This window comes from Pipistrellus kuhlii, unplaced genomic scaffold (genome assembly GCF_014108245.1).
Source record: "Pipistrellus kuhlii isolate mPipKuh1 unplaced genomic scaffold, mPipKuh1.p scaffold_m20_p_14, whole genome shotgun sequence".
Taxonomy (NCBI): Eukaryota; Metazoa; Chordata; class Mammalia; order Chiroptera; family Vespertilionidae; genus Pipistrellus; species Pipistrellus kuhlii.
This window is the reverse complement of record NW_023425449.1, coordinates 8742884-8765369: the sequence shown is the minus strand read 5'-3', so window position 1 is coordinate 8765369 and position 22486 is coordinate 8742884. Positions and strand designations below refer to the sequence as shown.

The following is a 22486-nucleotide window of genomic DNA, read 5'->3' as shown; positions in this document are numbered from 1 at the left end:
GCTAGCTCCTTCCAGCATGTAACCCATACTACCTAGTAATCAGAAAGAATCTAATGTAGCTTCATCAGAGATTGATGTCCAGAAAATAGTCTAAATATTAGGAAAGACATATATTTGTGTGTGTGTGTGTTTGTGTGTGTGTATGTATGGATTTGTATGTGTGTGTATGTATATATGCATATGTAAAATGTATTTAAACTTTTGTCAGTTGGTGCTATTCATATTTAAAATACTATTTTCAAACTATAATATCAAAATGAAACATTCTAAAAAAATATTCCCAAGCTCTCAATTTAGCTAATATTCTTTCAGTATACATCTTTTTCGATGCCTGAATGGCATCACTTCCTCTGGGGTAAATCTTACCTTATTTTTATCTTATATTTTGAGAATATCTCTTGAGGTACAATCAATTCTAGACTTGTATTTTAATCAATTAATAGATATGATACGATACTTGACTATATTTCACATTCCTGTTATGGAGGCACTCAGTTGATTTTATGTCATTCAATTGATGTTAACATGATATGTATGTTCCTATTTTATAATTTGATACATAGCATAATCAATTATCAAATTTTTATTAAAATGTAACTTAAAATGAACTGAGTGCCTCACTTTATTGAATAATTGATTTGAATTTGCTGTTATACTTAAGGGTCTTATAATGTAAAGTCTTTATACATTATTTAAGATTTTCTTAGTCCTCTTTGAAACCTTTCCCCTTCATACTATTTAATTGATTTCTACTTAAAATTTGTTGCTATTAAGAACTATCAGATATATAACATTTTTAAGAATTAATATTAAAATGACTCCCTTTAAACGGGCATATTTATATCCAGGTATCTTTATTGCAGTTCCAAGTTATGATCTTAGGCAAGGGGTATGTGTGAGTGTATTTACATTCCTACCTACACTCAGTGCATTTACTTGACAACATTTTATCATAGTTGCCAGCCTATTAAGCTCTGATTATTTTTCCCAGATTGAAAATTTGTAGTGTACAATTGAGATTTAGTTTTTATTTATTTTACTTGAGAAATGGAATCTATTATATAATAATAAAAGCATAATATGCTAATTAGACCTGACGTCCTTTTGGGCATCCTTCCGGGTGACCTTCAGATGAAGCCCCTGGCCATTGGGGCAGTGGGAGCCCAGCCCCTTGAACGATTTTTGTGCACCGGGCCTCTAGTTTTCCTATAAAATGTCTTTAATAAAAATCACAAGTATACTTTTAAAGCACTTTCTTTATATTTGCTAAAATTTGCTAGTAGAACTTAGTTCTTGTCCTAACCAAAGTTTCTAAAGAGCCCTTAACTGATGTGTCTTTGGTAGCACCTGTTATAGAGAGCATTAATCTCGTTTTAATAAGCTTACCATCTCATTCTCTCACCTCGTTAGTTTTTTTTTTTCTTTTTCTGAAATGACTGCAGTAATACTCCGTGCCTTTACTGTCATGATTTCTTCTGAGTAGTAGTATTCTAAGTACTTCTTTATTGATCCCAGTTCTTAAAAATTCAAGTTCAAAATATATTGATAACTGCACCCACATATATGTTAGGGCAACCTGTTTTAATACATGGGCTAATCTTATTAGCCCAATTGTAAAATTGTATTTGAAACCAATTAAACTTACAACTTTTCTCCATTAAATAAATCAAGTCTTTATGTATTATAATCCAAAGTTTTTATAATAGTACGCTTGTCAAATTTATGTGTTGTCAAATTATGTTCATTGACCTACATGTACCAGAAAGTGTTTTATTATCTAGTGAAGATTTGTTTGTCTTTTGTTTAAATTCATTTGCATTTTCTTCAGATTAAAATTATTTAATATATTTAATAATCATGCTTTTATTTGCAAAATTGCATACTTTAAATATATCTAAAAACAATACATTTAATTTGTATATATTACCTTGAGTGACAATAATAAATCAGCCTAGCATTTCTTCTTTTATACATCCTGTTACTATGGGCTCACAAATAAGAACTGAACATTAATTTTATGGGTTTTTTTCTACTCGATAGGTGCTATGGATATAGAGGAGAGAAATCGCCAAATGAAAATTAACAAATACAAACAGGTAGCCGGATCAGACCCCAGACTGGAACAAGATTACCATTCAAAGGCAAGACATTTTTCTTTTTAAAAGTTGTAAAATACTCAGTTAATCATATGAAGCCATTAGGTTCTCTTAAACAGCTGACTGCAGATTAGTCAAACATGAACATATAATTCAGAAGCCCCATGATATTATTAAATGCTGAAATTTATTATGTATGTGTATATCGACTTTCAGGTATAGAGTTTGCCTTATATTTTAAAAAATCACTATATAATATAAAAAGTAAAAGGAATGAAACTCACAGATGATCTGAAAAAGAATTACTTTAGAATTTTTTATTTTATTAAACCTATAAAGGATCTAACACCCTCAAAATGTTTAAGAACTATTATCTTCTTACGGTTTTCCTACACACAAATAGAATTTTTATTTTATTTTATAGTATTTTAACTGACTCTGGTTTATAAATGAGGTATTAGAAAATATATACATACTCATGAGATGGTGTAAGGAGTTCAAAAGGTTTTTTAGCCAGAGTCTTTTTAAACTACTTTTTGGGAATTCGTTGAGGTGTGAGGTTTACCAAGGTAATAAAAAGTATTATTTCATTGCTCTTGCTCTTCATTGACTTTATATTTTCAAAATATTTTAAAGTTCATGATACTATTAATGGCCAAAATCATGGGAAAACTTGTTCTAACGTACCTATTTAAGAGTTAATAAAGGAATGGAAATCACAAATCTTCCTCACAACATTTAGTTATTATGTATTCTATGATTTAGTAATGTAATCATTGCAATCATGTCATATTTGTGGTTTATTTACCTGTGTGATAGAGAAAAGCAGTTTGGATTTTTATATACTTACATATATTTTATCCTTACCTCCTAAACCTTCAGTTTCTCTCCATTATACTCCATTCTTTGGGAAAGTCAAGACTTAAGTAAACATATGTGCACATGTGATAAGCAGGAGGAGTTTCTAGATTCTCCACTATAGAACCTAGAATAGGCAGAGATTCTTACATCGGCATCATCTTTCAAGCCACAGGCTCTTCCCCAAATACGGACGCTGAGAACATACAATTGTTCATCACAACATTCTCGTGTGCTGGAAATGGCACAGTTTAAAGCCAAGGGAGGTAACTTAAGACAAACAGAAATAGCCTTGCCTTTCCTCACTGGGTTCTAAGCTTTAGAAATTGTCCCCTAAAATAAAAGTGTGAATAATTTCCAATAGGTTCAGTGAATTTCACAGAAAATAGCTTTTTAATGATATATTTCAGATACATCTCTAATGTTTTGAACTTGATATCAGAAGTGATAACTATGCCTTCCCAGGTATTTTTTTTTTTATATTCTGCCTTGGGCTATCCAGATAGGCCTGATCTTATGTGGCTTCTGTTAGGATCTGACCTCTCATTGATTTCCTATAATCCTAAGACCAAGGCATGAAGTCCTAACAAAATAGGATATTAAAACTTTCGTAAACATGTCTTCAGATAACACACATTTATCTTATTTGCCTGTGTATGCCCCACTATACTTCAGGAATGTAGGTCATTTTTAAAAATCCATACAAAACTTGCAATAGTATTGTCAATGAAGAAATGAGTATCAAGAGAAAATGAAGACAAAGACTAAACAAGGTAAATTAAAGTTTGTGAGCAAAATGCAACGTGAGATCTTAGACACCTGCTGTATGTGGAGTTTATACTATGGCCATGAGCTTCCTAACAAAAGCAGCAAAGGCAGAAAAGAGACTGTGTTGGCTGTATGATTTACATAGTTAATTACAATAAAGACAAGTTCCTTACAAGCAACCGCAATGATAATTCCTGGATACGTGACAGGAATTTCTTACTGGAGCGTTGACTAAAGAATGCTATAGGCATGATTCAAAATATTTTTCAGAAAAACAAGTTTTGATTCCATTCCAATTTATACATAAATGAATGCCTCTGAGGCTTCACACGTACATAATTTTGACACTATTTATTGTAGGCTAGACAAAATGGAAGTCTTGGCAAAGGACTAAGTATACTGAGCAATATAATTTCCTAAACACCCTCTATGGCAATGGTTTTCAAGTGGTTTTCCTGGAGGATCTGCATCATCTGAGGACTTCCAGGATGTAATTCTCTATAATTATAGAGGGTTCTTCATCAGTCAAGGGCACATATAGATTCAGTTATTATTAATTTACATTCTAACCATTCCTTAGATTAAAATTCTCAACAGCATTTTTTTCTTTTTAATTATGGATATTCAGCTTTACATTTTCATTCTTTTCTTCCTTATTTTGATAACAAATGCCAATTAAAAGCTTGCTATTGAGCTAAGTACTCTAACACGTTTTATCTAATTCTTGAGAAAAAAATCATTTCACAGATGAGGGAACAAAGATATGGAAAGTGTATGGAATCTACCCAAATGGGAAGCGTTACTTGTAGCTTACCTGCTTCTCCAATGTGGCTATCAGAGATGGCCTCCGGAGCCTGAGACATGCGGAGCACGTGCTGTGCTCCTGAGCCGAGTTCCTGAAAAGCCAGCGAAGCTGTCAAGGAGCGTTGATGTGACGTCATCAAGCGCTCGCCAAGTTTCTTTTTTAACTACACTCTGCACGTTTTACATGGCATTGCCTCCCTGCAGTGTGCAAGCTTCTGTGCTGATAGTTTGTAAGCAGTGCTTACTGATCTTCTAAAAGTCTCTTTAATAACTCACCATGAAAGCATCTGTAGAGAAATGCCAATTGTTACTGTTGTCCTAAGAATATTCTAAGTATATGAGAAAATGAAAAGCAGAGCGTCTATATTTAAGGCAATTGCAGATATGATTCCTATTTAATCAGTGGATGATTTCTTGGGGTTTTCCCCCCTCCAAACAGAATTTAACTGTGTAGCCAATGCCCCCCGTTCAGGTCTATTGCATTCTCCTTATCGATTCTACTCTTGGCAGATGTTCAAAGATCAACTTTTATTTTTTTCTATGAAACCAACATTCTTTGCTCTTCAGTGGTTCAGAAAAATGGAATTTGTTTATTAAATTTAACAGAGCAAATTATAATTCAGCATAGACCAACTGCCCTTCTGGGAGTTAGATAATGATTCATTAATAAAATTAGCAATAATTGAAAATCAAACCATGTAGATAGTATATCTGCAAGTTGATATGGGGAATTTGATTATTTTATTTAAATACGATTTTTACTTTTTACATTAGCCATATTTAATATTTTAGAATTACCCCAGAATATATTTTTAAAAGGGCAGTCCATAACATTTCAACAGAGACTGCTTTATAGTTCATTGGTACAGTATTTATTTGGAACTCAAAGCCTGTTTCTCTGTATAACCAGTGACCTATATAAAATGGTAATAATATTCTCACAGAATCGTCATAGAAGTCTTACCCCAATCATAGCACTTAGATTATTATTTTCTGAGTTCTTATTTACCTCTCTAGAATTAAGTAATATAGCCCTAAATTGCTCAGAAGTTTTCAAAGTGGACCATAAGTCCATACTAACTCATTCTACCCATAATCTATTGTAATATATGGAGTTACTGCTGGGGGTCAGACAACAGTGTACACCCCATCCGAGGCACTGTCACCTTTTCACCCAGGCTTTCTGTCTGTTAAGGGCCTCTTCCCCACTTTCAGAGGCATGTTAGAAAGAAAGCAATCAAAGTAATTTACATTAAGATATGCATAAAAACACAAAAATAGTTTCATGTATTAAAAATACACACACACACACACACACACATCATGTAAATAGAAGTAAAACTCACACGATTGAATTGTAGGCCATATCAATATACAAAAAAAATTAAACAGGTAAAGACAAAGTGGTTTTGGCAAGTAGATAGCCACTGTTAACTGAGCTGTCTGTTCCCTTTATTAGATCTTAGTCTCCCCTCAATACTAAGAATACACATTAAATGCCAACCTTACGTGCTTTAAATTGACTTTCAAAACACAGCCTATAGGGACATCAGAGAGAGGCAGGGAGAAAGGTTGGAGCTCAGCAGGAGTGGCTGTTTATAGGTATTATGTTTGTACCTTTGACTACAGGATCATCCAAGTGTCCCAGCAGTGCATAAGAGTAGCTTGGAGTCAAGCAAACTCCACCTGGGGACTTTGGATAGGTTTTAAAAATTTATCAAACAAGACTTTGAGATCTATTTCATAGGACAGTAATTAGGGTGAGATGAGATCATGTATATCAATGGTTTAGCATTGAGTAGAATGCTCAATAAATGGGATAACTAATATTTGTAATTATTATTATTTTATAATAACATCAAATAGGCACCAGAAATTCATCACCTGCTGTATGTTTTTTTACATCATTCCAAGGTTGTTCCTTTACCAAGTGTGTTTATGAAGAGAAATAAAACTAAATTTTAAAATCTAGATAATTAAACTATTAAGAGTTACAGTAATTCTAGAATCGCAAGAAATATTAGTGCTAATCTTTATCATGACCATTTTTTAAAAATCTTTCTTCTCACCTACAAAATCAACAAGTGCTAATTAAAATAGAGTCATGGATTGAATGAAAAACTAGATAAGGTCATATTTTAAAAGATTTTATATTCTATTTTCTCTCTTCTGTGGTTTTATTCTTATTTATGTTTGTGAAAGTAGATTTCTCATTAATTAAAATTCACAAAGCTAGAATTAAAAAGTAAAAATTTTCCATATGAATTCATTTAGTTTCTTGACTTATCTTTGAGATAACAAAAGGAAGGGATGATCAAGGGAAGAGTAGCTGTTGCAAGTTTAACTCCTTGCTATTGGTGGGCATTACTGTAACCACACAGCAGCCACATTCACAGCACAGCTTCTAAAGTCTACGTGACTAGTAGCGATATGGAGGCAGTTTTGTTCATTACCCTTCAGCTTATTTTCAGGGATTATGACTGCAGAGTAGTGTTAAAAGTGTGGACTCCAAAACCAACTGCCAGGGTTCAAATCTTTCCTCTGTGGCTATTTATAATATGACCTTGGGCAAGTTGATTAACACCTTTGTGCCTAGATTTCTTATTCTATCAGACATGTGATCCTAGTACCTCCCTCATAGGATTGTTTTAAAGGTTAAATCCATATATATATGTATAACTCTTAATCAGTTTGGAATATAATAAGGAATAATTAAATGTTAGCAGTAAGATGATGATGAGGAGGATGATGATGATGATGGAAAAAGAAAAATTGTTAAATTGTTTCCAACAGATAACACACTCATACCAAAGCCCTTGGAGGTTCAAGCCTATATTTTTTTCCATCAACAATCTATTAGATGTTGAATATAATCCTAAAAATATGTGGGTGGAAAGAGAAGATAAGTAAAAATTAATGGTAACTTTTGAGACTAAAAATTTATTTGAGTTGTCTTATTTCTATCAGTTTACTCAACTTTTTATCTACCCCAAGTAATTATGTTTACCATTTCTACTCTCTAGCAAGCTGATAGTACTTCAACTTTAATTCAAAGAAAGAGAATTATATTTACACACACACACACACACACACACACACACACACACAAACACACACACACACACCCTAAAGCTTTGAGCCAAAGGAGAAAATCTTTCCTCCATGTTTTAGCTGATGGAAGCAACAACTATTCACTTGCTTTTTGTCTCATAATAATACAAATATACCTTGCCTTATGTTAAAGATCTACAGTTAAAATAATATTCACGGAATTTTAGCAATTTTATAGTTTTATATGTGATTAATCTTTGAATTTAAAAGATTCTAATTTCAGGGTCAGTTTTTTCCCCCCCTTAATATTTTGTGTTAGTTTGCTAGAGCTGCTATAAAAAAAAAATGCCACAGACTGGGTAGCTAAAACAATAAAAACAAGTTTTATTGCAGTTCTAGAGGCTAGAAATCCAAGATCTAAGTGTTGACTGGTTTGGTGTCTTCTGAGACCTTATTGGTTTGCAGATTGCCACCTTCTGGCTGTATCCTCACATGGTCACCCCTTTGTGTGTGTGAGTGTGTGTGTGTGTGTGTGTGTGTGTCCTAATTTTCTTTTCTTCTAAGGACACCAGCCATATTGGATTAGTGCCCACCCACATGACATGTTTTTATCATGTCTCCAAATACAGTCACACTCTGAGGTACTAGGAGCTAGGACTACAGCATGTGAATTTGGGGGTACATAATTCACCCATAACAGACCTCTACAAAGTAATGAATGGTATTTTAAATATTCACTTTCATACATTATGAAAGCATATTTGATTATAAATGAATATTGATTTTTAGGTAAATACATTATTTCAAACTTTTTTATTTCTTAAAATGTTTTTATTTCTCCTGATTTTTCCAACTACATTTTTCTCACATCCTAGCAGATGGAATATATTTAGTTTTCTGTTTGCAAATTTGATTTTAAAATTATTTTTCTTAATTTGAAATATGTTTTCCTTATTCTTAATTTTATGGGGACATTTAAACATTGGTCATTTTTTTATATATATTTTATTAATTTTTTTTTTACAGAGAGGAAGGGAGAAGGATAGAGACTTAGAAACATCAATGAGAGAGAAACATTGACCAGCTGCCTCCTGCACATCCCCTTCTAGGGATGTGCCGCAACCAATGTACATGCCCTTGACCAGAATCGAACCTGGGACCTTTCAGCCTGCAGATGGACACTCTATCCACTGAGCCAAACCGGTTTCGGCTAGTCATTTTTCTTTACATGTATTTGTGAATTGCTGCCTTCTACTATATAACCACACATCACACCAGGAAATATAGAAAAGATACTTATTAATGATTAAGAAGTCATTTGAGATGACTAAGGCAACACCTTATGTGGTAAAGAACACTATAGAATTGCAGGAAAATTTTTAATTTCTTTTTTTAGTAAATATAGTGTTCCTAAACATTGACAAAAGAAAGAATTTTAAAGAAGTTGCATTCAGCCACCTGCTGGTAAAAGCTGTCTATGGACAAAAGCTGCTGTTGACAAAAGCAATAATTTTTTGTTATATATTGCCTAAGGACACCCAGAGGAAGCAATCTTATTTTACCTCCAGCAAAAAAGAAATTTATGCATTGGTCTTTGCTCTCCTCACCCTCCAGAGTTTCTGGTTGCTAACAACTAGGATACCCTACAGGGGATACAAGAGATGAATGTATTGGTCACCAAGAGGAGCGAGATAATTGCTTTATAGAATCAAGTAGGATATGGAAAATAAGGAAGGAAAAAAATGTGATACATAGGGCAGAAGCATGCTCTTCTAACTTAAATGCCATATAATCTAAAAAGATTAAGTATAGACAAAAAAACATTACAAGTATAAAAAAATATTGAAAACAACAGAAATGTGAAAACTTACAGACCTTCTGAACCCGTGGCAGTTATCACCTCCTAAAATACATATCTTCCATCTTATAGGTAATTACTTGCTTACTTATTATCTTTTGGATTAAAGTGTGTACTTTTTGAGAATAGAGACTGTATTTTATTTATATTTTCCATCTCTCCAGGGCCAAGCATTTTGCTTAAAGGTTTCGAGCAGGTGAATATTAAACATTTTGTACCAAGGTAAGAACAAGATAATGAACTTCAGGAGAAAGTCTAGGTAGGTTATTAGCAGGAGTCAAAAACAGATTTTCTAATGGGCATGTGATTAGGTTTCTGTCTAGAGTTAATCACAATTCGAGAGGATGCTGAGACCTGGAGGACCTGGGTTCTAATTTTGATTCTGCCACTGAGGGGATAAGACTTTGGATAGATTTTCCAGTAGTTCTTCACAGCCCACCTTCTTTCTGTGAACAAACTGAGGGAAGCCTATGATCTATAAAGTGCTGTGGAAATATATGGTTCTTTGAGGCTGCTTTGAAAAACATCACTGCTCACACTTTGGTTTTAGGCAACCTCAACATTAATTAAGCAACTCATTTAACATCATAGCATTGTCTAAAAAATTAGGTTTGAGCCAAAACCGGTTTGGCTCAGTGAATAGAGCATGAGCCTGCAGACTGAAGGGTCCGGGTTCGATGCCGGCCAAGGGCATGTACCTTGGTTGCGGGCACATCCCCAGTAGGAGGTGTGCAAGTGGCAGCTGATCGATGATTCTCTCTCATCGATGTTTCTAACTCTCTATCCCTCTCTCTTCCTCTCTGTAAAAAAAAAATCATTAATTTTTTTTTTTTAATTAGGTTTGAGCTAGGTTTTTTGTATTTCATTTCCTTCCTCTAAGGTTGTTTCATTAATTGATTCAATAATCTCTGATCAGTGTCAGGCTCTCTACTAGATGTATTCTCACAGATGATTGAATTATACATTTTAAAATGAATTTCTGGCTTAATAATTATGATTTAGAGAATAAATTTATATATATAATGTTTTTGCCTATTACTTTACATGAAATAATTGGTAGCTAAATTTGAATCAATACTTAAATCAAGACCTTTAATCATTTAGTGCACTTGATCAACTAGAACAGTGTGGAGCCATCTTCACTGATAATTTCTATTTAATTTGGTTAATTATAATTTGAACATATCTACAGTTTTATTGTATGATAGCTTTGATCATGGGCACAAAATTCTGTTGTAATTTTTCTTCAGTTGGAAAGAAAACAGAGACTACTTATTGGCAAAATAAACTCACTAATGTTTTCCTAAACCTGGTATTTTGATTATTTCTATTTTATCAATTTTAAAGATGGTAAAATGATACTCCAATCTGGAAATAAGATAGCTAATCTTGAAATATATCTCATATGAGAGAAGGAGTTGTTGGCTGGTGATAACTTCAGGAAGTAGGAATATTGTGTGTATGGAATTCGGGTATGGAATTCACCTTACTATATGGGAATGCCAGTAATGGTAGTTATTTTTCTTGATGATAACATGTGAGATAGGAGTAATAAAAAAAAAAACAGTCCAAAACACCTGACAGCTGAATTCCATTCTGATGGGTGAACTAAAACTCGCCAGCTCTGTATGACTCCCTGAGTGAAAAGAAATGGCTATGATTTATTATTGGCTTTTTCAGATCATTTTCACGGCTAGGCGTTCTCACAGCGAGGCTCAGTCTTCAGGTTCCCGTCATATAAGAACATGTTCCTTTCTAAGCCCATTGCCATTTTCTCCCAACACCAAAAATAAATAAAGGATTACCTGAATTTTTATTTGAATGTAAAAAGGTTACTTTATATGATATATTTTTTTTATCATTTTAAAGTTTCACTTGTTTTAAAATCTGTCCAACTATAGCCTAGTGGTATTGTAGTGTTATTTTTATGCTTTTTTTATATTCGATTATACACGCCTTTTTAGACAGAATTTTCAAAATTCCAGAAAAGGAATAAAATATTTATTTTTAAAGTATATATGTAAAAAAAGACAACAATATATGACTATTTTAAAAAGAAATCACTTAGGTTCTAAATATGCTTGCCTAGTATCCCATTAAAAGTGAAATTTTTAAATGAAAAAAAATAGACTTTTATACTAACAAGTTGTATAATTTTAGTCAGTTCATTTAGCTTCACTGGCTTTTAATTTTATAAATAAAATGAGGAAACCAATACGATATCACTTTTACCTTTAAGATATTGTGATTTTTTTTTTAATTACTCAGTGCTGAGCAAATAACTAAAAGTATGTTTCAGCACCAAATAACTTTGCTGGGCTTTTTAAAGAAAGGTGGTTATATGAGTCCTCTCTCATATATCTGAATATATTTTGTAATCTCAGGTCACATTTAGTAACTTTCTCTTTTCTGCCACTCAGAACTGCCTACCTGAGGTGTCTCTGAAGCTGACCAACTATAACTCTAGATTCTGGTTCTGAAACATTAAAATAAAATAAAAATTGCCAAAGAAATAATCAAATAAATAACAGTAAAACAAAGAACTGAGAGAATGAGGAAGGAACAAAGTGGGAGAAATGAAAAAATAAAGAAGAGAGGATGAAAAGGAAGGAAGGAGAGAGGAAGAAAAGTATAATGTTTCCAATCTAGGAGTTCATAATCAAATTAGAGGCACACATACATAAGTAGTGCTCATACAAAATGGGCTTTGTAAGTGATATAAAAAATGTAATCCCTGCAAAGGAAGAATAAGAAGTATTCTTTTGTGTGGAGAATTCTGTGACTACATTGCAGAATAGTACGTGAGGTGAGGGACCTATCAGCAATGGGGAGACCGTTAGTGAAGTTATTAGAAGTGTATGATGAGCACAAGCCATGCTTGTGGAGCAGCCAGCTAGCGGTTCCTTTGAATGGAAACATAGAGCACACCGGGACATGTATTAGGAGATAACATTGGAAAAGTGGCTGGGACAAGACTGTGGAGGGCTCTAAATTACTCAGTTAAAAATGTACACCATTCACTTTACACTCATGGGTTTTAAAGAAGGAGTCACTCAGATGAACAAGTTTGAGCTTTGAGAAGATAACGTTAAAGGCATATTTAAGATGCATTTGAAAAGGAGGTTGAAGACAAGGAGTCCCATGTGAAGGCTATTGCTCTAGTCCAGGCAACACATCCTTGTTATTCCCTGCCATGTTCTGAGTGTTGGCTCCATCCCAGATGCTCTTAATGCAAGCCCGGCTGAAGCTGCTCTGTCTTCTCATGTAAGGAATGAGTCGTGGACCTCTTCCAGAGTTTCAACAGAATGTCATTATTTCTGCCCTCTCCTAAATCTAATGGGTCATTGTCATTCTCAGGCTCTTTCAAGTTCTCCAACACTCTGTGGTTACTCAGAGTGGCTATGATTTAGTCCTGAGTCTTTTCTACACAAGTACTTTGAGTTCCTCTGTTATTTCCTAAAGTATTAATATTTGATGGGAGCCCCACTTTATATTCCCAATCCATTAATTTCCGTTGTGTTCCACCCACTTCAGATTCCTAGGACCTTGCTCCTGCTTTTGGGATGTTAGCTTGTCACTCAATATCTGTAATATCTCCACCTATATCCTGATGAAAGTTACAAGTATTCTCTAAAAAATAAACAGACATCAGCCTTATAACATTTAAAGATATTTAAGAAAGACTAACTATCAGGAATTCTTATGGCTAAGAAGTGGTTTTTTTTGTGATATTTCTTAATTATAGGTAGGTTTCTGCAAGTTTCTAATCTGTTTGAAGAATCTTCTAGTCATAATATAGGCAATACAAAAAAAATCTAGCTTTGGGTGAAAGAGAATAAATTGGGTTTTGGCCACATTGAATTTGATGTACCTGCAAAATAACATATGAGAGATGTCCTGTTAGAATCTGAAAAGACAGATCTGGAGCTTAGGAGAGAGGAGAGGGCCAAAGACAAGAATCTAGTAGTCCTTATATGGCAGTTAAAATGGATAGATAATGGATTAGATCACTCATGGGGAATACGTATAGCAAAAAGAAAAGAGGGCTAACGATTGAAATTTTTGGAAAATATAATTTAAAATCAAGTTAGATAAAGCAAAGGAGTTTCAACAGGATAGGTGGGGAAACAGGAGGAGCTTTGAATACATTCTCTGAGAAGACATGAAGTTTCAGGAAGAGAGAGGACATCAACATTAGATGTAATAGCAAAATCAGGAAAGAAGAAAACTAAAAAGACACTACTGGCTGGTAAATGAGGATATTATTGGTGGTTTTGTTTGTTTTTTGAGAACAGTTGCAATAAGCGGTAGAATTGAATGGGTGAGAAGTTACAGATGCTGAGGAAGAAAGTGGTAAATGCACTTGTTAAAGGCAAAAGCATGAGCTCTGCAGCTACCCGAGACCTCTGAGCCTGGGATTTCATCGCAAAGCTGGCAGGCCCATCTCTGAAAATCCTGAGAAATCAATAGAAATAAATAAAGGATGACATTTCTCAAGGAGCAACTTATGAATAACAGGCATAGAGTTCCCATGGTGCTAGCCTTTGGGAAAGTCATAATGGACTACTACCAAGAATTCTCTCTCTACAAGTTCTCTGGGAAAAAGAACTAACCTTAAAACTGTCCTTCAGACCAAGAGACAAAATATTGGCCTCTAGGCCGATGGCTAACCTTCCTACAATTGTGAGTTGTTACCTCACAGTGTTCTTGCTGTTCCATCTTTCACAAGATTTACAGAGGACGAATTTACAGTTCTGATATGCTGTCTTTACTCATTGTGTTCTCAGGAGTCTTGAGTCCTACAAACAACGTGTGTATTCCTAAACCCACACCTCGTGGTGTGCACCAGCTCTGTGCATAGTGACCACATGTAACTTGAAATCAGCTGTGATGGGAGCATTGATTCCTCAGAAATCAACAATCAGAACTTTTCCCATTTGGATAGCTGGTTGTCAAACATCTACCAGTGCACCACTGTCTGTACTCCCCATGGAGAATGAATTAGGTGACTAACCTAGTCATTAAAATCACAGTACTATATACTCTGATTTGATAATTTATAATGGAGATAATACTCCTATATACACAGAGTGGCCAGATTATTATGATCTCTGAACGCATAATAATCTGACCACTCAGTGTATATCCTATATAATAAAAGGATAATATGCAAGTTGTCCCCTCGACCAGGAGTTCAACCAGCAGGCAAGCTGGCCAACTGCCCATGTTCCCTCCCCCTGGCCAGGCTGGCCAGACCCCACCTATGCACCAGGCCTCTAATATTTACACACACACACACACACACACACACACACACACACACACACACACTGAGTAGCCAGATTATTATGCATTCAGAGATCATAATAATCTGGCTACTTAGTATATATTGCGCAGATAAAACAAGCATTCCATTCATTTTCATTCATTCAGTGATCTAGATAATGGGAAACTAAAATAAGTAAGATGGTCATTATCCCTAGGGAGCTTATAATCTAGTAGTATGGGTGGATAGAACATAGGTAGATGAATGAATAAATAGGTAGGGATAGATATTGTAGATAGATAGATAGATAGATAGATAGATGATAGATAGATGAGAGACAAAAGACAGGTATATGATAAAACTATCAGGAAGGTATGACTAAAGTAGTTTAGGAACATTCAGGGCAGTCATTCTCTTTGAAGGAATTAAGTCTTTTCTAGCTGGGAATTCACTTGAAGAAAATTACTTATAAGACTACAATGAACTCTCCGCTGTGCCTTTCCAGTCTTCTCCCTCCCAAGCGGAGACCTCGTGGCACATTGCCCTCTTTAGGAGTCCTATCTAAACAAAATTATCTCTGACACACAGGTTTTGCTCAGTGCAGCATTTAAATCAGGCACTGATAAGAGACTTGGCTAGGGCAGAGGAAAAAAAACCACCTGGAAGTAACTCAGAGAAAGTATCTACAGTGGCAGTATTATCAAAAGACAACAGCTACTCTCTGAATTATGATGTGAAATAAAAATAGGATGTCAAATAAGAGAACATTTTCTTGCTCACGTGACTCTTTCATTGGCTACGGTTCCCAGATTCCCTCTCCTCCGTTCTTATCTCCTCTATAGCCGGCCTCCCCAGCCCCACACACTGATAGCAAAGGCCTGCCCAGGACGTCAGCCTCTCCTCACGCTCCCACATACTGTGTTTGCTCTAATTTTCCTCATATTTTGATCCATTCAATGTGTTTTCTCTCCAAAAATATATCAATAGTCCTACAAGGCCATCTCCAGGGCATACAACTTGATTTTTCTTCAAACGTGGGCTTTCTTTACTGCCCAGTATTTTTGCAACTAATCAATCCTTGGACTAGAGTTTTAGACAGCAGATTACAGTTTTCGGGTGAGATTTACTAAACTGAAGACTAGCCATGCTTCCGGGAGCTCTTATCATTCCACCCACATGTTTTGTTTGAGAAGTTCACGTCCAGAGCTCAAGCAACTTGAGTTCCCCAGTTGCTGTAGAGATATCGCTGGGAAGTTACCTAATTAAAAATGTCAAGTGAGTATACGGGAGAAAGTAACCATTTTATTTTAGAAATTTGAATCTACTTTTTTCCTCAGGAATGTGATTCCAGCATTTTAATTCAAACTTTTCTTTCAAAAGGGCTCTGCAGATAGGCTGTTACTCTTCACTAATCTTAGGTAAAGTGGGAGAGCATTAACTTCTCCCAGCCACTTAGACACTTCTCAGCCTCTGGAACATCCTGAACAACAATAATTTCCCGTAAAATTTTCTAGTTGATGATCTGCTTAATAGTAATGGACACAGCATCAAATGTTGTCGGGAAAAGCTTCCTCGCTCTCTGACAAGATTTTAATGACCTCCAGTCAGAGCACAATTTTCAGCTGGGGTTGTGTAACCCTAGGCAGGAAATCTTGTTTTCAGTCCATTAAAAGGGAGGATGATGAATATAGCATTTTTTGTCCGTCTGTCAGCTGTAAACTAACGCATGCTAAGTCTTCATTGTGTCTAGCGCCAGCCAACACCAACTCTTCCCTAACTAAATAAAGGAACTTACTCACATTTATAACTCTTTACCTTGGTATAATAATTTAGCTGCTTCTATCTCACTACGAAAATATGTAACTTTTGTTTATTACACATGAAAACAAGCAAAACTACATTTAGGAAAAGCAAAAGAAATGAACCATCCTAAAAGTAATTGCCAGTGGTAGGGTATTTAATTACTGTCTTTTAGTAAATTATATATATGGAGATATAATGCTCTAAATATATTTAAGATAAGTTCTGAAGTTTTATTTATAAAAATATGTTTCTTATTATTTCTTACTTGCCAAATTTCTCATTCTGTTGATCATGTATGTATTCTTAATGGAAACATGAGCTATATTCCAAAGGTAAACATGCTTAGCTGCTTAGAAGTGCTCAGAGAGATATCTGTGCTTGGTTCAGGCCTTGAGCCAACAGCTGAGTCACCATCAAACTAGAGACTTAGCCTCGTTTATGATTTTTTTTATATGAATTTCTCCACTCAGTCTTTTACTTAATGACCTACTTTTTAGGTACTGCTATGTGCTAAGTACACTATTGGTATGTTGAGTCTTATTTCTCTTACTCTTCACAATAATCGTTAAAATGGGATTTATTCTTATTTTACTGGTCAAATACCTGATTCTTAGATGCTAAAAGAATTACAAAGATAAGGGAGATATTGTCCTGACCTTTAAAAACCTTTATTCTAATAGAGAGTTCAAAAATTAAACGTGTACAAACACACATACATACACACACACACACACACACACACACACACACACGCACACACCACCTATAACAAGGTATTGTGTGAGTTATATAAAAGGCATAAAACCATAGTACACAGAATCATATCTTTCCTTAAATTTTGCACATCCAAAATTTAGCTCAGTCAAAGTAGATTATCTGAATGGTATTAGTCAGAGATATGTGCAATATACACCATGTGTATTTTTTTTTAATTCTTTTTTTCTTTATTGATGAAGGTATATGTGTGTCCTTACCCTCCCAGTGGTCCCTCCCCCAAACCCCCCACTCATGCCCTCACCCCCCTGGTGTCCGTGTCCATTGGTTAGGCTTATATGCATGCACACAAGTCCTTTGGTTGATCTCTCCTCTTTACCCCCCCTTCCCTACCTTCCCTCTGAGGCTGGCCTGTATGCACCCGTGGATCATAGCAGCACGTTCGAAAGCCGTGACTGCCTAACTAGAGTACGCATAGTCGGATCCTAACGACTGAAATTCAGAAGTCAAGTAAGCAGTTAGGACTTAGAAGGAATCGGAAAAGAGCCAGCAGGGAGACACGGGAGGCACGGGTTTCCAGGCGGTTTTGGATCTCAGGATAAAGTAGCAGAGAGGAAAATGAGAAACAGAGTGGCTGTGTCAGCCAAGAAGCGTCACGCATTTCCTGCTGAGACAGAACTCCTCACTGTGCGGTGGGAACTGAGGAATTCCCTCTGAGGTGGTGGGAAACAGATGGACCTGGCCAGATGGGGATGGTGAGGCCTGAGCACACACGAGGAATTAGTGGGGAAACTTGGTTTAATGTTTAAAATTTGCCTTTTAAGAATATTTTCTGAAACAAAACTATTGGATATATGTAGAAATAGTTACATTTTTATTGTAGCTCAGAGCAGCCTTAAAGTAATGCTATATTTGTTGTTGGGCATTTCTATCTAACAGCTCTTTTGATAAAGACATTCCTAGAACTGACACTAAGTCAGTGCTCAATTACTGTCTAATCATCAGCATCATCATTATCATCATTGTTTGTCATTTATGAAGCACTTGTTATATGTCAGATCTTTTTCTAAGCACTTTGCATACATCACCTTATTTAATCCTTGTAGCAAACCTAGGAGATGGGTATGATTGTTACTAATTATCTCTGACAAACAGGTTTTGCTCAGTGCAGCGTTTAAATCAGGCACTGATTAAAAAAAAAAAAAAAAAAAAAACTTGGCTAGGACAGAGAAAAAAATCACCTGGAAGTAACTAATTTTTTTAACAGATGCAAAATGGAATCATAGAAATAATTACCCCAATATCACATACCTAATAATTGTGTAGCCAGGATTCAGACCATTGATTCAGTGTCACCCCAGAGCAATTGCTCATAATGATTATAATATTACCCTTACCACCATCTAGAGTTAAACTTTAGGATTTTTCATTTGAATTTAGATGATATTATAATCCCATGAACAAAAGTAAAAGAAAAAATATAATACCAAAACTACTACAAAGAAAAAAGTGTCATACCAAAACTGCTTATCTAGCCAATGCTAAAATATTTTAAAAGCTATAATATCAGACAGCCTCTCTTTTTTATTATCAATAATAACAATAAGAACAATAAAGCCCACCAAATACAGAACAATATCCATTAAACAGTTTAATGTTTTGAAATTTTTTCTTAAAACATTCATTTATCATATAAATGAGATATCCAAAAATATATAAATAAAATGAAATATTTCCATTTATGTCTCAACTTGAGATCAAATTTACTGCTAATATATTTGATGAAACAAATACATACAGTGTCTGTGTGTTTGTGCGTGTGTGTGCACGTGTGCGCGCGTGTGCTAGTATAGTTAATGTTGACCCACCCATTGAAATGCTATTCTAGGCAATGGCTGACTATGGCCAAGGACATTTTCATTTAAAGTAAAATTTTTCAATATTTAGAAAAATTTTAAGGCTTTGTGAATGCTCTCTATGGTTAGAAAAATCTCTGTTGCAAAACTGACAGATACAGATATTTCATTCTATGTTTGAAGTGCATATAATTATAGAGAATATTAATTTATATCTATTAGCAGATATGCTCCTAACCCAGTAATAGCCATCAGGACAGTAATAATACTGACTGAATTTTTTTACATTATTTCAGATACCAGACATTACATTTGACCCTTGAACAACACTGTTTCGAACTGTTCAGGTCCACTGATACGCGGATTTTTTCAATAAATACAATAAAATGTATTTTTTTCTTCCTTAATAACATTCTATTTTCTCTAGCTCACTTTATTGCAAAAATATAGTATATAACACATTTAACATACAAAATATGTATTTATTGACTGTTTATGTAATCAATAAGGCTTTTAGTAGTTAAGTTTTTTGAAAAAGTCAAAAGTTGTATGATGATTTTCAATTGCTCGGAAGTCAGCTCTTCCAGCCTCCGTGTTGTTCAAGGATAGATTGTATTTCTGATTTTCAAAACAGCCCTGCAAAAAAGATATCCCTATCTATATATATATAAAAGGCTAAGCAACTGGCCTACCAGGGCTGAGAGGGGGCTGATGCTCAATACGGGAGCTGCCAGTGTGCGGTTCTCAGGTGACACACCCCAGAACCAGAGAGGAGGGAGCCCAATTCCCGGGTGCATCACCCTCTCACAATCTGGGATCCCTTGGGAGATGTCAGAGAGCTGGTTTCGGCCCAATCCCCGCAGACCAGTCCGAGGGACCCCGCTTGCCAGAGAGACCCTGCTCACTCCACCGATGTCCTTCGAGCCATAAGGCCGCCCCAGATCTGACTGGCCTGGGAGGGACCAAGGGAGGTTTGCTCCAGGGTATGTCCGGCCCATCTTGCCCAGTCCTGCCCGCCAGCCACCTAATTAACTTCCTTTCAATGTGCATGAAGTTGTGCACCGGGGCACTAGTTACTTTAAACAGAGTTTTAAAGGTTAAAGTATTTGCTCGATTTTACCCAATTAGTAAGAGGTGATCCTTACTCCCGGTTATCCAGACACCAGAGTCTACTATTTGTTTTTTTATATATCCTAGTGTCATTAACATAAAGCATTTATGATGACTTTTCATTTATCAGAGTATTTGAATACCCTGCACTCTGGCTGTGCCATATAACTGATTGTTTCATTCCAGGAAGATTGAACTATTGTAAATAATGATTTTTTTCCCCTAATATTCCTAGGATTCATCAAAATTCCAGTAATCTTTCAAACATTAAACTTTCTCTTTTTCTCTTGGTTTTTCTAGAAAAAGTTAGATTTTGTATTATCTCTAGGTTTTCAATGAAGCCTAACGGATTAAAGAGAAAATGGGTTTTCTATAGGTCACAGTGGCAACTTTACTATACCTTCTCCCCACCCCCAATTTTATTCAGAAATAAAAATATTATTTTCCCTGATATGAAGCCAAATGTTTGTATTTCCCAGATTTTACCTAAATGTCCTTCCCCGAGGTTGTGGAGAAACTATTTTAATGGCCCTCCTTGGGGTGTGGTGGAAATGCTGAAATTGCCTGTGCTGAAGAAACAAAAGTTTCACGCAAATTGAATTTTTCTTTTAGGATAATTGCCATTCACTTTTGTTTTTATGTGCAACTGAGTGGGGGTTCTGCAGTTATTCCCTGAGGACGACAAAGTGCTGAAATAGGAGAAGCTGGTAATTGCTCTGTGTGGCTGCGATACTGACACCTTGTGCGTGTTTGTCCATCTGTGTTAACAGTACCGATCAGGATGGGATCCTCATAGAGGGGCAGATAATATTTCCACTAAATCCTCGGACAGTGATGTAAGTGATATATCTGCGGTTTCCAGGACTAGTAGTGCTTCTCGTTTCAGCAGCACAAGCTACATGTCCGTCCAATCAGAACGGCCCAGAGGAAGCAAGAAAATCAGGTGAGTAAGGGGCTTTCGCAGGAAACAATCCTGAATGTATATGACAAGGTCTTTATGTTTCTTTGCATAGACGTAATAAGATCTCCTGAAGGCTAATGTGTGTCACTGGGCAATAAGAACCTCTGGACATATTATTATTATTTATTATATTTGGCTCTGCCTTTCAAAACTTTTTGCATAGGCAGATTCTATAGATGCATGACAACTTTCTTATTAGATTACTTGGAATAGTATTGTTAGTTGTTTTTTAATGTTTTCTATTTTAGACTAAATTCTATTACACATTTATTGACGTTAAAGTGACGGTTTTGTGAAAATTTGAATATTTTAATGTTCTAAGAAATGTGAAAAGTAATATTTGAAAGGTTTTTCCCCCAGTCGATTATATTTCAGGGATTCAGAAAAATATTACTTTTTTTTTTTTAATGGGATACTCCTTATGCTCCTGAAACTGTTATAAGTGCACGGGAAAAGTCCTCAGCCTCTCAAAATTTATAAATGCGATATGTATGTTCATATTTGCATACCCATCGAGTTTGTGGGCACCTGAGCTAAATTATTTTTACTCCTCTATATAAAAAGAAAAAAAATCAATAATGAGGAGACGAACTTTTTCCCATGCAACTCTGTAACAGGAAAATGGGATCTGAAGAACAGTTGTTATTGCGGTGCGTACACACACACTTCTCTGGTCTACTGGGGGGGGGAAAGTTTCACCATGTAGGAGATGTCATTGTTACTTATGTTTTCATAGTGTTCATTTCCTTTCCGTTTAATTGTGTGTGCATTTTTTCTTACCTTTTCTTTCCTTTTCTGTGTTTATTTGCATGCCTTCCTTCCATCTGGGTTGCTTTCAAAGGCCAAAGGGAGTAGAAGAGGGGGGGAAAGAAGGGGATAAGCATGAAGAGGTAGTTCATGGCGAAAAGGAAGAAGGAATTAATGAGCATGTGAAAGGGAAAGAGATTACAAAAACGTCTAATAATGCGAAAACCAGAGAATCAGGAGACGAGGAAAACACACCAGATACACATGAGCAAGGGAAAGAGAAAGATCAGAGGAATAAAGAGGATTTGCAGAGGCGAGTCTCACAAGAGGATGACAGGTAAAATACACTCGTTTTTGTAGACATTTCCCATTAGTAATGCAGTCCTTTCTCCTACCTAGGAAGACGATTTTGCCCTTTACATGTGGTTTGTTTCCTTGTGTTTTATCTATTTATATTCTAATACAACTAATTGAGATGTTGGTAAAAATTGTATACCCAAATCAAACAGATTTCTCAAATAGTCTTTCATTTGTATCCACTGGGTCTGAGAGTCTGGCTCATTGGTTTTCAAGTTCTTTAGGATGAGCTGGATC

General features: G+C 35.3%; 1 protein-coding gene across 7 annotated transcripts in view; it reads left to right on the top strand.

Moving 5' to 3' along the window:
* RIMS2 (regulating synaptic membrane exocytosis 2) overlaps window positions 1-22486 on the top strand; it is a 213156-nt gene that overhangs the window by 120384 nt on the left and 70286 nt on the right. For 5 of the 7 annotated variants that reach the window (XM_036436629.2, XM_036436632.2, XM_036436631.2 and 2 more), the window contains 2 exons: window positions 2041-2141; window positions 20955-21127. In XM_036436629.2, the coding sequence (XP_036292522.1) occupies window positions 2041-2141; window positions 20955-21127 (274 nt within the window). Of the gene's footprint in view, window positions 1-2040; window positions 2142-20954; window positions 21128-21986; window positions 22230-22486 lie in introns of all 7 variants that reach the window. The other 2 variants (XM_045581337.1, XM_045581339.1) reach the window with 1 other exon arrangement.